Below are 12,263 nucleotides of genomic sequence, written 5' to 3'. Positions count from 1 at the left end.
CTCCTGCCTTTCTCACTGCCCTCAGCCCTCTTGAGACCTGCCCCCCTCCATCAGCCTTCCTCTGCCCCCTGTGCCCACTCTTCTAGTAGCCCCACTCTAATCATGTGAGCTACCCCTCCTCATCCCCTCTCCCAACACCTCCCTCTACACACCTGCCCTGCCCCTCTCTTCTGGTGTTGGTCCCTCCCCTGCAGGTGTCTGCCCTTCTGCTTTACCCCCAGAATTCCCTGGCACCTGCACCTTCCCTTAGCCCTGCATCCTCCTGGTGCCTCCCCCTTCCCTCACTACCCCTGCCCCCTTTTTCCCTGGTGCCCACCCTCTCACCACCCTCTCCCCCATTCCCCTCATGCCCGTGCCTTCACACATGCCTTGCTCCATCCCTGCCTTCCTCATGCCCACCCCTTCTTTCAAGCCTTCTCCCAGCACCTCTCCCTTCCCCCTCTAACCTCCTGTGCCCTTACCCTCTCCTCTCCCAGCATCACTCTGTCTCCTCTCCCACTGACACCTCCCCTCCTGCCCTTTTCCTCATTGTCTCCACTTGGGCCCCTGGCATTTGTCTCTCCTCCACCCTGTCCCTTGGTGCCTTCCCCTTTCTTCTCCTGACCTGCCCCCTCCCCTCAGCACAAGCCCCTTCCTCTCCCACCCCTTCCTCTTATTTTTCCTCCCGTCCCCTCCATTACCTTACCTTCAGCTTCTGCCTTCCTATTTGCAGGGCTGGAGTCAGAGCCAGCCCAAGCTACAGGCTGGCCGGGCCCTAGCCCGGGGCGCCTCAGGGGCACCACGCCGTGCTGCCGGGCCAGGCAGGGGTGCTCCCGGGCACCTCACCGTGCCACTGGGCCGGGTGTGGCCCCGGGCGCAAAAATGGGTCGGGCTAGGCGGCCCGAGACATTTGGGTGTGCCTGGGCACACCCAGCACACCCCATGCACATGCCTATGACCTTACTCAAAACAAGGAATTTTGCTACATTAACTGGAAACAGAAATGAGACGCCTCCCTAATAAAACACTAAGCACAAACTTCTGTCAAAATATACTATATAGTCCGGGGTGGGGAACCTCAGGCCCACAGGCCAGATGCAGCCCCCAGGTTACCTGGCTCAGAACTGGGGAGCCTAAATTGGTTCTCCAGTCCCCCTGCCACCCATGCACGGGGCTGGAACACACAAAATCTGCTAGCTTGGGACCCCTTAGGCTCTGGTGTGGAAGTGGAATGCAGGGAGTGTCTTTCTTCTTCTAAGTCAGGGGTTTCTTACTTTGCTTCTCACTTGTGCGTGGCCCTCAACTGATTTTTCTGTGGGTCAGCAACCCCCGACATAAAAAAAGGTTCCCCAACTCTGATATAGTCAATCCTCCCTAGGAGATCCGAGAGGTCTGCTAGATGTCATAATGTTTATGAGAGCAGATACTGCCACCCTCCCAAGGAATGCTGAACTCCCAATCTCCAATTAACTTTGTACTTTAGAGACTGGAACTTCAGAAGATCATGGGTTGGATAAAAATAGTCATTTTCACAAAAATGCATTCTGTCATCAGGAAAATACTTTACTAAGAACAATTTCTGAAACAAATTACGTTTTCCATAGATTTTACATGGATAGTCACAAGGGAGATGGATAAATCTCTCCTTTTTCAAGCTCTTAAAAGCAGCTTCCAGCAGCCCTGGGGAAGATCATTAAAATCATTCACAAATATCACATTTAGCCTTATTTGTTCCAATCTATTTATCAATTTTCTGCAAAACAACTTTTCAAGGTAACTAAAGCAAACCAGGAAATACTCTGACATCTACAAGGAGGAAAAAACTGTATAGAAATAGATCATTCTCTTATTCTGCAAGAGAATAAAAACCAAAACACTAAAATTAAAAAAAAATATTAGCAAGGTGTTCTTACCTTATGTGTAATCCATTCTCTGCCATACTGATATACATTGTTAGCAGCCGAATTGAGAGCTTTTTGAAAAACCTGAGCTTCTGGAAGCCAGCTGATATTTTTAAGGAGGGAAAGTATAAATAAAATTATCTCCAATACTTCTCAACCATTTCATTACAATGCCTGAAACACTAAAGATTACAAAAGGTTTCCAACCAACAAGCAACTATAGTTTAAATATGCATCAACTAACATCTTTGTTAAAACTAGAATTCTTCCTCTTACAATGACAGAACAACTTAATATACAAAGCAGCGGAGGATAAAGATTATAACATTTACATTTCACTCTAAGGCTGATTAGGAAAAGTACTCCAAACTTATCAAATTTAACTTTAGAAGACATCTTTTTGATCTATGTGTATGCTATAATATAATTGTTTAGCCACTTGTTGGGTTCTTAGGATTTGCTGCTTTGTTGGAAATATAATTTGGAAACCTTATCTTTCAAGCTCATATGGTTGCAATGAAAGCCTTCCAAATATGAAATGACTATAAACAGATACAGCGTGGTCTTTCTGAACTGACAGACAGCCTAAAAATACAAAGTTATGTAAATTACTCACTGCTCAAATCCTATTCCAACTCAAAATGTGTGTGCTGGAGACTATTTTTAGTACTGAGAAAAAAAAATCTTCCCATTCCCCTTCAGGTCACTCTAAAGGAAGAGGGCTAATCTGCATACATCTACACAGTAAATGAACACCTGGAGCTGGCCTAGGTCTGCTGACTAGGACTCACTGAGCATGGCCTGAGAGGCTATCAAACTGCTATGTAGGTGTTGAAGCTCAAGCTGGAGTCCAGGCTCCAGTAAGACCTTCAAGTGTCTGCACAACAATTTTTAGACCTGCACGCTCTAGTTAGCTGACCAGGGCCAGCCACAGCCATGCAGTGGGTCTTTTATTTCTGTGTTGACATATCCTATGTGACGAGTGTTCAAGCCTCAATGCACCGGTGCTCCCCAAATCTTGCCCCACCAGTGCAGAAAAGAATACAGTTCCCCATAGATGCTGGGAGGAGCAGTATTTGGTCCAGAAGAGGTGTAAAATGCCTTCATTCACCTCAATAAGCTATTAACTGATGCTTCTGACAGTCAAAAAAAACAAAAACCCTATACAGTTATATGGTATTGGAAGCTTCTGATCTCTCATTTGCCCACTTTGTAACTTATATACACTTCATACTCCGAAAGCAAGTAGGGTAAGTCTTTTGATAAGAGCCTGCTGGATGATTTAACAAGGCTTGAATCAATTTTTTTTCCAATGTGAAATCAAATAAAATCGTATCTTCCAGTCAAGGAAAAAAATCTGATAAATAGGCACTCCAATCGAAACGGATATCTAGCAACTCTACTGCTTATCAGCCATTTTAATCTAAGACTTCAGAAGGGTAGCCGAGTTAGTCTGTAACAGAAAAAACTTAAAACAAAGTGTCTTGTAGCACCTTAAAGACTAACAAAACACGTAGATGGCATCATGAGCTTTCATGGGCAAAACCCACTTCTTCAGATCTAGACTAGACTATTGATCGTTTTTTTAAGTTTTTCATTTTAATCTAGTTGGTCACTACAACTGCCAACTTGTATTAGTCTCATTTTTGTCAGATTTTTACCATGTATGCAGAATGCAAGGTCTGAATCTTACAATAGCTGCCAACCAGGGGCTTGTCTACATGGTGGGATAATATTCCATACTGTATGTGATTTTTAAACATAGCAATGTGTTTTAAATTAAGTGGTCTATGTCAACCCCGTTGTGCATTAAAGGTTTCCTAGTGTACTTCAATGTAGTTTTGTTTAACGTAATATGTTAAAGTGTACCAGGAAATATTTAGGGGGGCACCTTGGCTGGCGCAGCCACAACCTGGCCCTCCTTGGTGGCCGGGGACAGAGCTGGAACAGACTACCCCCCCACGATAGGGGGACTGGCATGGGGGGACTGGGAAGCACAGCGAGAAGAGGGCACAGCCCCCATATTTAAACAGTATGATGGAAAAGTTTGGTTTTATATTATATATATATATATATATATATATATATATATATATATCATTCTTACATCAAAATGACTAAGTATTATTTTAATCAACTACAACTGGTTAACAGAGTAAAAGCATTCTGATTGGGTAATAATTCAAGTCCTGCAGTGTTTTAATATCATATGTTGCTAAGAGTCACAGACACATTTAAAGAACTATTTGTCTGACTATCACTGGTATACACAATTTGGGACTAAAGAAAAAGTAAAGTATAGCCAATATTCATTTGTTTAAAGCACCATAAAAGTAAGGATGAAACTTACTCTGTAATCATATCACCTGAAAAATCACTCCTCAGACCGATCTTTTCAATCTCTGCTATTCACACAATCCACTGTGAGCACTCCCTTCACACAGAGTGATTCCCTCCCTTTCCCCTAACTGCCCCCTTTTTACCTTTCCATTAATTTTTCCCTTCATTTCCATTCCAATTTGCTCTCCTTATTGCACAATATTCCCTCTAATCTTTCTGCTAGGGATGTGAACGATGTGGGATGTTTGCTAGGGAAGTAACTACACACTATTCGACTAGTCACTTCTTCCCCCCTGCTGCCTCTATCAGAAAGAGACAACAATGGGGGGAGGGGGGAAAGGAGGTGAGCGGGATGCTTCAAAGCAGCAGCATCGCGGCCAGACCCTGGGCTCCACGCAGCGCTGCCACTTTGAAACACCACATACAGTGCCCAGCTGGCCTGGGCTGCACGTAGCGTTTCAAAGAGACAGCGCTGCATGGAGCCCAGGGTCTGCCATTTTGCAACGCTGCGTGCAGCCCAAGGGCAGCTGGGAGTCCTCTGCTGCCCCCGGGCTCCATGTGGCAATGCCACTTTGAAACACCGCGTGGAGCCTGATGCTGGGCTCCCCAGAGACCCCAGCTGTCCCTGGGCATCATGACTCCAGGCTCCCCAGAGTCCTCAGCTGCCTGCAGGCTGCCTGCAGGCTTTGAAACACTGCTGGGCACATGGGAGTGCCCTGCTGTTGCTACACTTCAAAGTCAAACTGCATTGACTATTCAATTAGCCAATTAATCTAAATTTAACATCTCTACTTCCCACTACTTCTCTGCACTTGAATACTTTTTATCTGCATGTAGATACTATATGCTTCTCCCCTTCCACTATTTTCGCTTATATTTCCCACTAAATTTTTTTCCAAATGAATTCCTTTTTTGCTAATCCACTGCAAAAGATTTCCCCCCAATTTTATTAGTTCCTCAAAAAAGTTTCCCAGACATCATGGTACCCTTACAGGGGCTTGCATTGCCTTAATTCCTCCAATCTTATAAAGGGGCTTCCCAGTTAATTTTCTGGTCCAGATTATGTAGCTATCTTCCTTTTGCTCTCCTGAACTACAGCCAGGGAGACAAGCCATTTTAAAACAGATACCACTCAGGAAATTACACAACTCTCTGCCACCACCAGTCCACAATTAAATCATTAGGCTCAGCTCCCATCTGCCTTTTCACATTCACAAGCGATCACTAGTCCAAGGGATTGACTGGAAGGTAAATTTGCACCAGAATTGTTGGAAGGGAAGCAGCAGCATGCCTGAAAGAGTCACTCATTTAACATGAGTCTTTTAAAAATATAAGAAATGCACATAAGAGCACTTTGAAACTTGAGTATTTACTCTACTCATAATTTCAGCATTCTTACTTTGCCCATTCTGGGTGATTGGCAACAGTCTCATTGATCAAGCTGCTTGTGACTTGAATCAAGTGAACGCTTTCTTGATGTACCTGAGTTAAACCGAGACAAAAGAAACAATATAAAGTGTTATATACCCTGAATTAACAAGATATTTACATCTAAAATGTTCAAGAATGATTGGTGATTTCTGGTGCTCAATTTATAAACATCAGGCTCTTGAAATGTTTCAAGACAGAAAGATACAAAGTAGAGTCCCTTTAAAAGGGCTGAATTCCTACATCCAAAAATTAATGAATTCAAAATTACCAGTCTTTTTTGTGAATCTGGATAATATACAAGTGGTCAACAACCCAGAAATTGTAAATTGTTTTCTCAACTATGATCTAGACTCACTGACCAGTAAGATACTGAAAATAAAGAGTCTACATAATCCTAAAGTAAGTGTACCGCTACTAATTTTATTTTTGAGCCATGAATAAAAGAAATGTGAACGTCACTCCATTTTCTGTGCTACAATGAACAACTATGCTATTAAATGAATTAGTTTAATTCTAGAATAAAATATATTTCTTAGAAAAAGTGTTACCTGTATCTTGAAATAGATGTGTTAAATGTTTACACACTTGCTAAAACTTATGATTTCATATACTCAATATTCTTAATAAATTCTACATCATATAAAAGGGAAAATTGACATTAACTACAGACTGAATGGCCACATGGGCTCTGTAATTAAAAAAAACAGAGTATAAGTAAAAATGATCAATAAGTCCTTAATGTGAACACAATCAGCAAAAACATTTCAAGGAACTGTGCACAAAAAAAATTAAAATTCTGAATATTTGTCAAAGCAACAATATTATCAGGCTAGTTTCAATTATTTGATGATTTCAGAACACCCATCAATAAATGTGTGTAACAAGACAAACAAATCAGGATTTTTTTTTCTAATAGACTCCTTACTAGCTCTATTAATACAGAACTTGGAGTAATAACTTATTTAAACTACAATACCGAACATATTTCCTACACCACCCAGAAGCAGTGCAGAGCTGAGGAACAGGGAAGTAGTTGCTGCAAGGAGCTCGGGAGTAAAACTCAAGGGCTGTAGGGCATGAGTATGAGAAGTATGGAAACAGAGGATTTTGGGGAGAGGGGGGAAGGGTGGAAAAATTATTATGGAGTTGTGGAGCCTCCGCTGGTCGACCCCTACACTTTCATTCGATCAGGCACATCTGCCCCGTCCCAATTTGTCTTTGTACCTCTACTCAGCTAGCCACTTCTCCCACCTCCTCGTCCCCATGTATCCCTGTACCTTCATGCAGCCATCCCTGCTCCTCCTCCACCCTCACGTGACCCTGAATTCCCCATACCTGATTCAGATACCATGCCAGTTTGTCTCCCTACTACCTCTTCTGATGCCTCATCTCTAATCCCCAGAATCTTCATGTGCCATGTCCCATGCCTCTTCTCCTGGCCCTGTGAGCAGGGTGCTGCAAGGAGCTCAGCTTCTTCTCCTCCCTCTCCCCTCTTCCTGTCTTGCTGTTCCTCAATGGAAGCAGCAACCCTCTGTTGTGGCAACACAACAGCCCCTGACAGACAAGAAGCGTAACTGCATCACCGCTTCAGCACAATGCATCAGCAGCAGAGAAAAAAAATTGTGGGGGGACATGAATTCTGCAAGTAGAGAGTGGCACAGAATTCTGTAGATAAAAAAGTTCACATTAAGTGAGTGATTTCTACTGGTAAGAAAAACTAACTACATAAAATCAGATTCAGAAAATATGATCATGAATTTGGGTATATCTTAATTTGATAATATGGTGTCAAAAGATCAAAATGATTATGGGTACCTACATGTGGATATGGGTACCGACACACCTCACAAATATTTACAAGTGTGAGATGCAGATGGTCTTATATACAAATGTATGCTCTTCCCATACTTCTACAGATTTATGCTGAAAATGATTTTCAATGCATTTGAATATCATCCTTCAGATAAAAGTATGGGAAGTAGTTTCATAATAGTAATATTCTACACACAAAATGCTGATGCAAAAGGAATCCGAAGGTATCTTCCTTACTCACTGAAACCAAGCAGTTATAACAGATTGCAAAATAATTCTAGTGCTACTATTTTAAAATTATAACATGGCTCACAATTCTCTAACTACACAGTTTACTAGGGTGACATATTTTGCATATACAAAAATTTTTCTTCACCTATACATATTATTAATAGGATAGAATGAAGAACATTTGATTATCAAATATTTCAAAAAAGCCTTCTTGCTTTTTAGTGCTACAGTAATATTTTCACTTAAAAAGGGGATTAAAAGAACAATTTGATGTTTCTTGATGTACTGTACCTTTGCCGTAAGGAGCAGGGCTAGGAGAAGGGTTCCTATCACTAGCAAAAATATTATGAAAATGCTAATGATTTTATCAAGCATTTTCTCCAGCCACACGATCATCTGTGCAGAAAAACAAAAACAAATTATGGCATATAAAAATCAGTTTGTTATTCAAATGATACTGGCCCAATATGACAATCCTGGATTTCATAGGAAGTTTCTTTACAAAAAGACTGAAAAGTCAGGCCATAAGCAAGTATTATTTATGCCCAAGCTTAGATACAAACAATTAATAAGTAATAAACATAATGACAACTAAGGAAAATGTTATAATGCAAATGATTTTTCAAATTAAATTTAAACATTACTGTGAATCACACAGCAAGCTCTCAGCAAAGCAAATATACATTTTAAATTATTTTGTTATCTGATCCAAAGAAAATAGCTCTCATTTTAATTCTCAACTCAGATTTTGGTTTAGTTTTTTTCTTCAAATAATAGAGAAACTTAGGGTCACAATAATCTGCCCAAAACTTGGGAAATTACCCATGTGGGCTATACAACCATAATTTTCAAATTTGGGTGGCTGAAGTTAATCATTTAAGCCTCTATGCAATAGCTACATAAGTAACCCAATTTTTAACGCTGCTAAGCATCCTCAAGCCTTACCTGAGCTCAGTGCAGGCAGCCTGAACATAAATACAAACACACTTAGGGTATGTCTACACTGCAAAGTTAATTCGAAATAACAGCTGTTATTTCAAATTAACTTTAATAGCGTCTATACCTGCAAACCGCTATTTCGAAATTAATCCGAAATAGCGGAGCGCTTAATTCAAATTTGGTAAACCTCATTCTACAAGGAGTAACACCAAATTCGAAATAGCTATTTCTAATTAAGTGCTGTGTAGATACTTAATGCTAAATAGGGGTTCTCCAGCCCTTCCCAGGGAGCCCTGGTGGCCACTCTGGGCACAACCAGGAAAACTTACTCTCCTCTCCCCCAGCCCCAGAGCCATTAAAGGGATAGACTCTGGCCACAGTGCCTGTGCCAGCTCCAAGCCTGCCAGCCCAGAGCCAGCAGTGGCCACTGGGAACCATGACCCAGTGGCCCCAAAACATGGGCCAGCAAGCCACTGGCAGCCAGCTCTCCACCACTCTCCAGGAGCAGTCTGCCAGCTTCCAGGTACCTGACAGGGGCTAGAGAAGGTGGGTGCCTTCCTGGTCCAGAGTGGAGATCATGGACCTTATTCAAGTTTGGGGGGGGGATGCCCCCAACATCTATGATCTCGCACTAGATGGAGGAATGCAGCCATCTATGGCAGGATAGCTGCCAGCCTGGCCACCAAAGGCCACATGCAAACCCAGGAGCAGGTTTGCATGCCAATCAAATTGGTCCAGCGAGACCTCCAACCCTGGGCCCTGAGCTTCCCCTCCCCCCAGGTTTCCCCTTCCCCTCTCCTACCTCCTTTTCCCAGTCTCCCCAAAGATTCATCCCCCACCCCCAGTTTTGTTCAATAAACCGAGTTGAACATATGTGTCTTTTGTCTGACATCAGGAAGTAGGGCTAGGGAGGAGTAAGTGGAAGGACATGAGGGAGGAATGGGGCACGAGCCCCCGGTGGGGAGGATCGGGGTGGCTCTGAGGGCTCCTCGGGGTAGATGCTCTCCCGCAGCGCCTCCTGGATCCTGACAGCCCCCCAATGGACCTCCTGGATGGCAGCCTACAGCAAGTGCCGCCAGGCTGATGGCAACAACCCCACGAAACGCACCGGCGTGCCCAGGGGCAGCTCTGGCTCCATGTGACCGAGTACTGTGGTGTCCCGAGTGCGGGCGCTCAGGGCACTCCAAGACAGGACTGCTTTGCTGTCCCCCTCTGAGGTAGACAAGCAAGCGGGGAACCCTGAGAACTGTCTTTCCGGGGTGAGAGTAGGTCACTTTAAGCACGGAGTTCAGTTAGACTCAGGCAGCAGCCCCAAACACTAAGTCCTAACCTGATGCCCTGCCGGCACTGATACCAGCCAGCCTTAACTTCGGTTCAGGGTCCACACAGTGTGCACGTGCTATTTCGAAATAGGTTTTGTGTGTAGATGTCTTAATTTGAATTAGCTTAAGTCGAATTAACTATTTCAAATTAAGTTAACTCGAATTAACGCTGTAGTATAGATGTACCCTTTTGATTTTACCAAACCAAACCCATAATCGCACAACTTCAGGTTCATGAAGTTGTGTTAGTGTCATTCAAAGAAGGAAAAATCTTAACTACATGGCTGTATAGAAAGCACTTTAGAAAAGAGTGAACAATATGACAGGAGTCTGATTAAATAAAAATTGCTCAACCTCACTGTAGGAAAATTTATTTTTTCTATTTCTTGTGGCTCAGAAATCAGAAAAAGCACTTGAGTAAAATAAATTAGCATGGGAAATGGACCTGTGCGCTAAACATTTACTTTAAAATAGAACTGAGTTCAAGGGCAATTTGCAAACAGATATTTTGAAATGAGAAATGGTTATATATTCAGTGGTTGTGTTGATAATTTTAGTGGCTATTCTTTTCCTTGGTGTCATGGAATACCAAACATTCAAGTAATAGGAATTATTTCTCTATTACTGTCCTTATCCCTGCATATTAAGTTGGTTTACTGATAAATTACTGAGAGCTATAGTAGTTGAATCTCATAATTATATCTCGTATATGAACACCTAATATACATTGATGATTTTACCCAGAGACTCCATTACAACTGACTTCTTGTCTCAAGGCATAAAATCAGCATTTTAGAGAAACCATTCAGAATACAGTGTGGAGCCAGTGAAAGTGATACTCTCTTTGGAGAAGTAATTGTTGAGATCTGCAAATTCCTGCAATGAAACTTGCATTATACTATATTCTGCAGAAAGGAATCTCAAAAAACCTGCAGTTCCCAGCACAATTCTTAGAGAAAAACATGGAAATTTTCATTGTTTGTCACCATATCCTGAAACGCTTCAGTGACCATTACATTTTCTAGTTGCTATTGGTGGAGAGATCAGCTGACTGCAAGGTGGTAGTTTGAAAAATTCCCACCAGCTTGAATTCTGAACTATTTACTTTCTAAGTGTCTTTACACAACATTCTTAACTTGAAATAAGTTACGCAAATTACATAGCTTATTTTGTAATTTGGCACTATCTACACAGCATCAAATTTCTATTGTGAAATTCCCTTTAACCTTCGTGGATTGTAGGATGTCAGAATTATCTATTTTGAAATGACGAGTTGCCTCAGACGAGGAATAGCTATTTTGGGATACTTTCAGTACCCCGAAATAGCTCTGCAGTGTAGACATATCCTAGGAAACTACTGAAAATTGTTTGTTTTGCCCTTCCCAAGTTTTTATACACTAAGGATTTTCATAGCACAGTGACAGAAAATAAAAGAGATATAATGCCTTAAAATATTGTATTATAAATAAATGTTCACCTGAATGTATGTAATTTACCTTATTTCTTTCTTAGGCTACAAAAAAAGTTGTGGATTCTATTCAGAGGGCCAAATTCAGAGACAATTGAAACTAATGTAATTTAGCTCTTATTTCCAGCATCAACAGGTATGCTAAAATTAGAATCAGTCTGTGAAAAATAGACATCCAATTAATAAGTTTACATATCACCTCTGAACCTGTCCCACTGGCTATTCAGTCCATAGCCATATCTGCTTTAGGGAACTGTATGAGCAATTTCCATCAAAGTCAGCACTGATCGAACAGTACCAGTGATGATAATGTTTCAGCATAGATTAATCTAGTAGCTTAGTGTGTTACTGTTGTATAAACTGTTGGCTTGATCTGGAACTCTTTAGAGTCTTGGAAAGTAGGACTCTCACTGGAGTCACTGAACCAGTAGTGTCATCCATGTCCTTACTATAGGTAAGTTCTAAGAGGCTGATTTTATGCTACTTGCAGGTAGTCTATAGGGAAAGGCTGAAAAGGGAAGAGAATAAGGGTGTAATAAGGTGTAAATGAAAGCATGATCTCCTTATTATTAATTCACTTATAGCCTCCTCTTAACTTTTGATATACCCCCTTCATCTGGCCCCTCAAAATACAAGTATCGCAGCCTTAGACTCTCTCTCTCTCTCTCAATAGGTGAGCTCAAAGAATGAAATAAGGGGCACAGGTTACGTCCTTGTAAACCAGAGAGAGATTAAGGGAGTCTTAAAGACTTTCAAATCCTGGGTGCCTAAAAAAAGGCTGATAAATACATGTTTAGTCACCTAGTAAGTGTCTCAGTTTTTAAAAATGCTGTGCACCCA

At 41.8% G+C, this 12,263-nt stretch overlaps 1 protein-coding gene across 4 annotated transcripts in view; it reads right to left on the bottom strand.

Moving 5' to 3' along the window:
• Positions 1 to 12,263, bottom strand: part of TMEM245 (transmembrane protein 245) — a 147,653-nt gene that overhangs the window by 90,863 nt on the left and 44,527 nt on the right. For all 4 annotated transcript variants that reach the window (XR_012901837.1, XM_075921638.1, XM_075921639.1 and 1 more), the window contains 3 exons: positions 7,986 to 8,090; positions 5,620 to 5,702; positions 1,893 to 1,983 (listed from right to left, as the gene is read on the bottom strand). Coding sequence is in view for 3 of the 4 variants with exons in the window: in XM_075921638.1 (XP_075777753.1) it covers positions 1,893 to 1,983; positions 5,620 to 5,702; positions 7,986 to 8,090 (279 nt within the window). In the remaining variant the exon portion in view is untranslated. The remainder of the gene's footprint in view (positions 1 to 1,892; positions 1,984 to 5,619; positions 5,703 to 7,985; positions 8,091 to 12,263) is intronic.

This window comes from Pelodiscus sinensis, chromosome 2 (assembly GCF_049634645.1).
Source record: "Pelodiscus sinensis isolate JC-2024 chromosome 2, ASM4963464v1, whole genome shotgun sequence".
In the NCBI taxonomy this organism is placed as follows: Eukaryota; Metazoa; Chordata; order Testudines; family Trionychidae; genus Pelodiscus; species Pelodiscus sinensis.
Note: the sequence above shows the minus strand (reverse complement) of the source record. Positions and strands in the feature narration are given on the sequence as shown.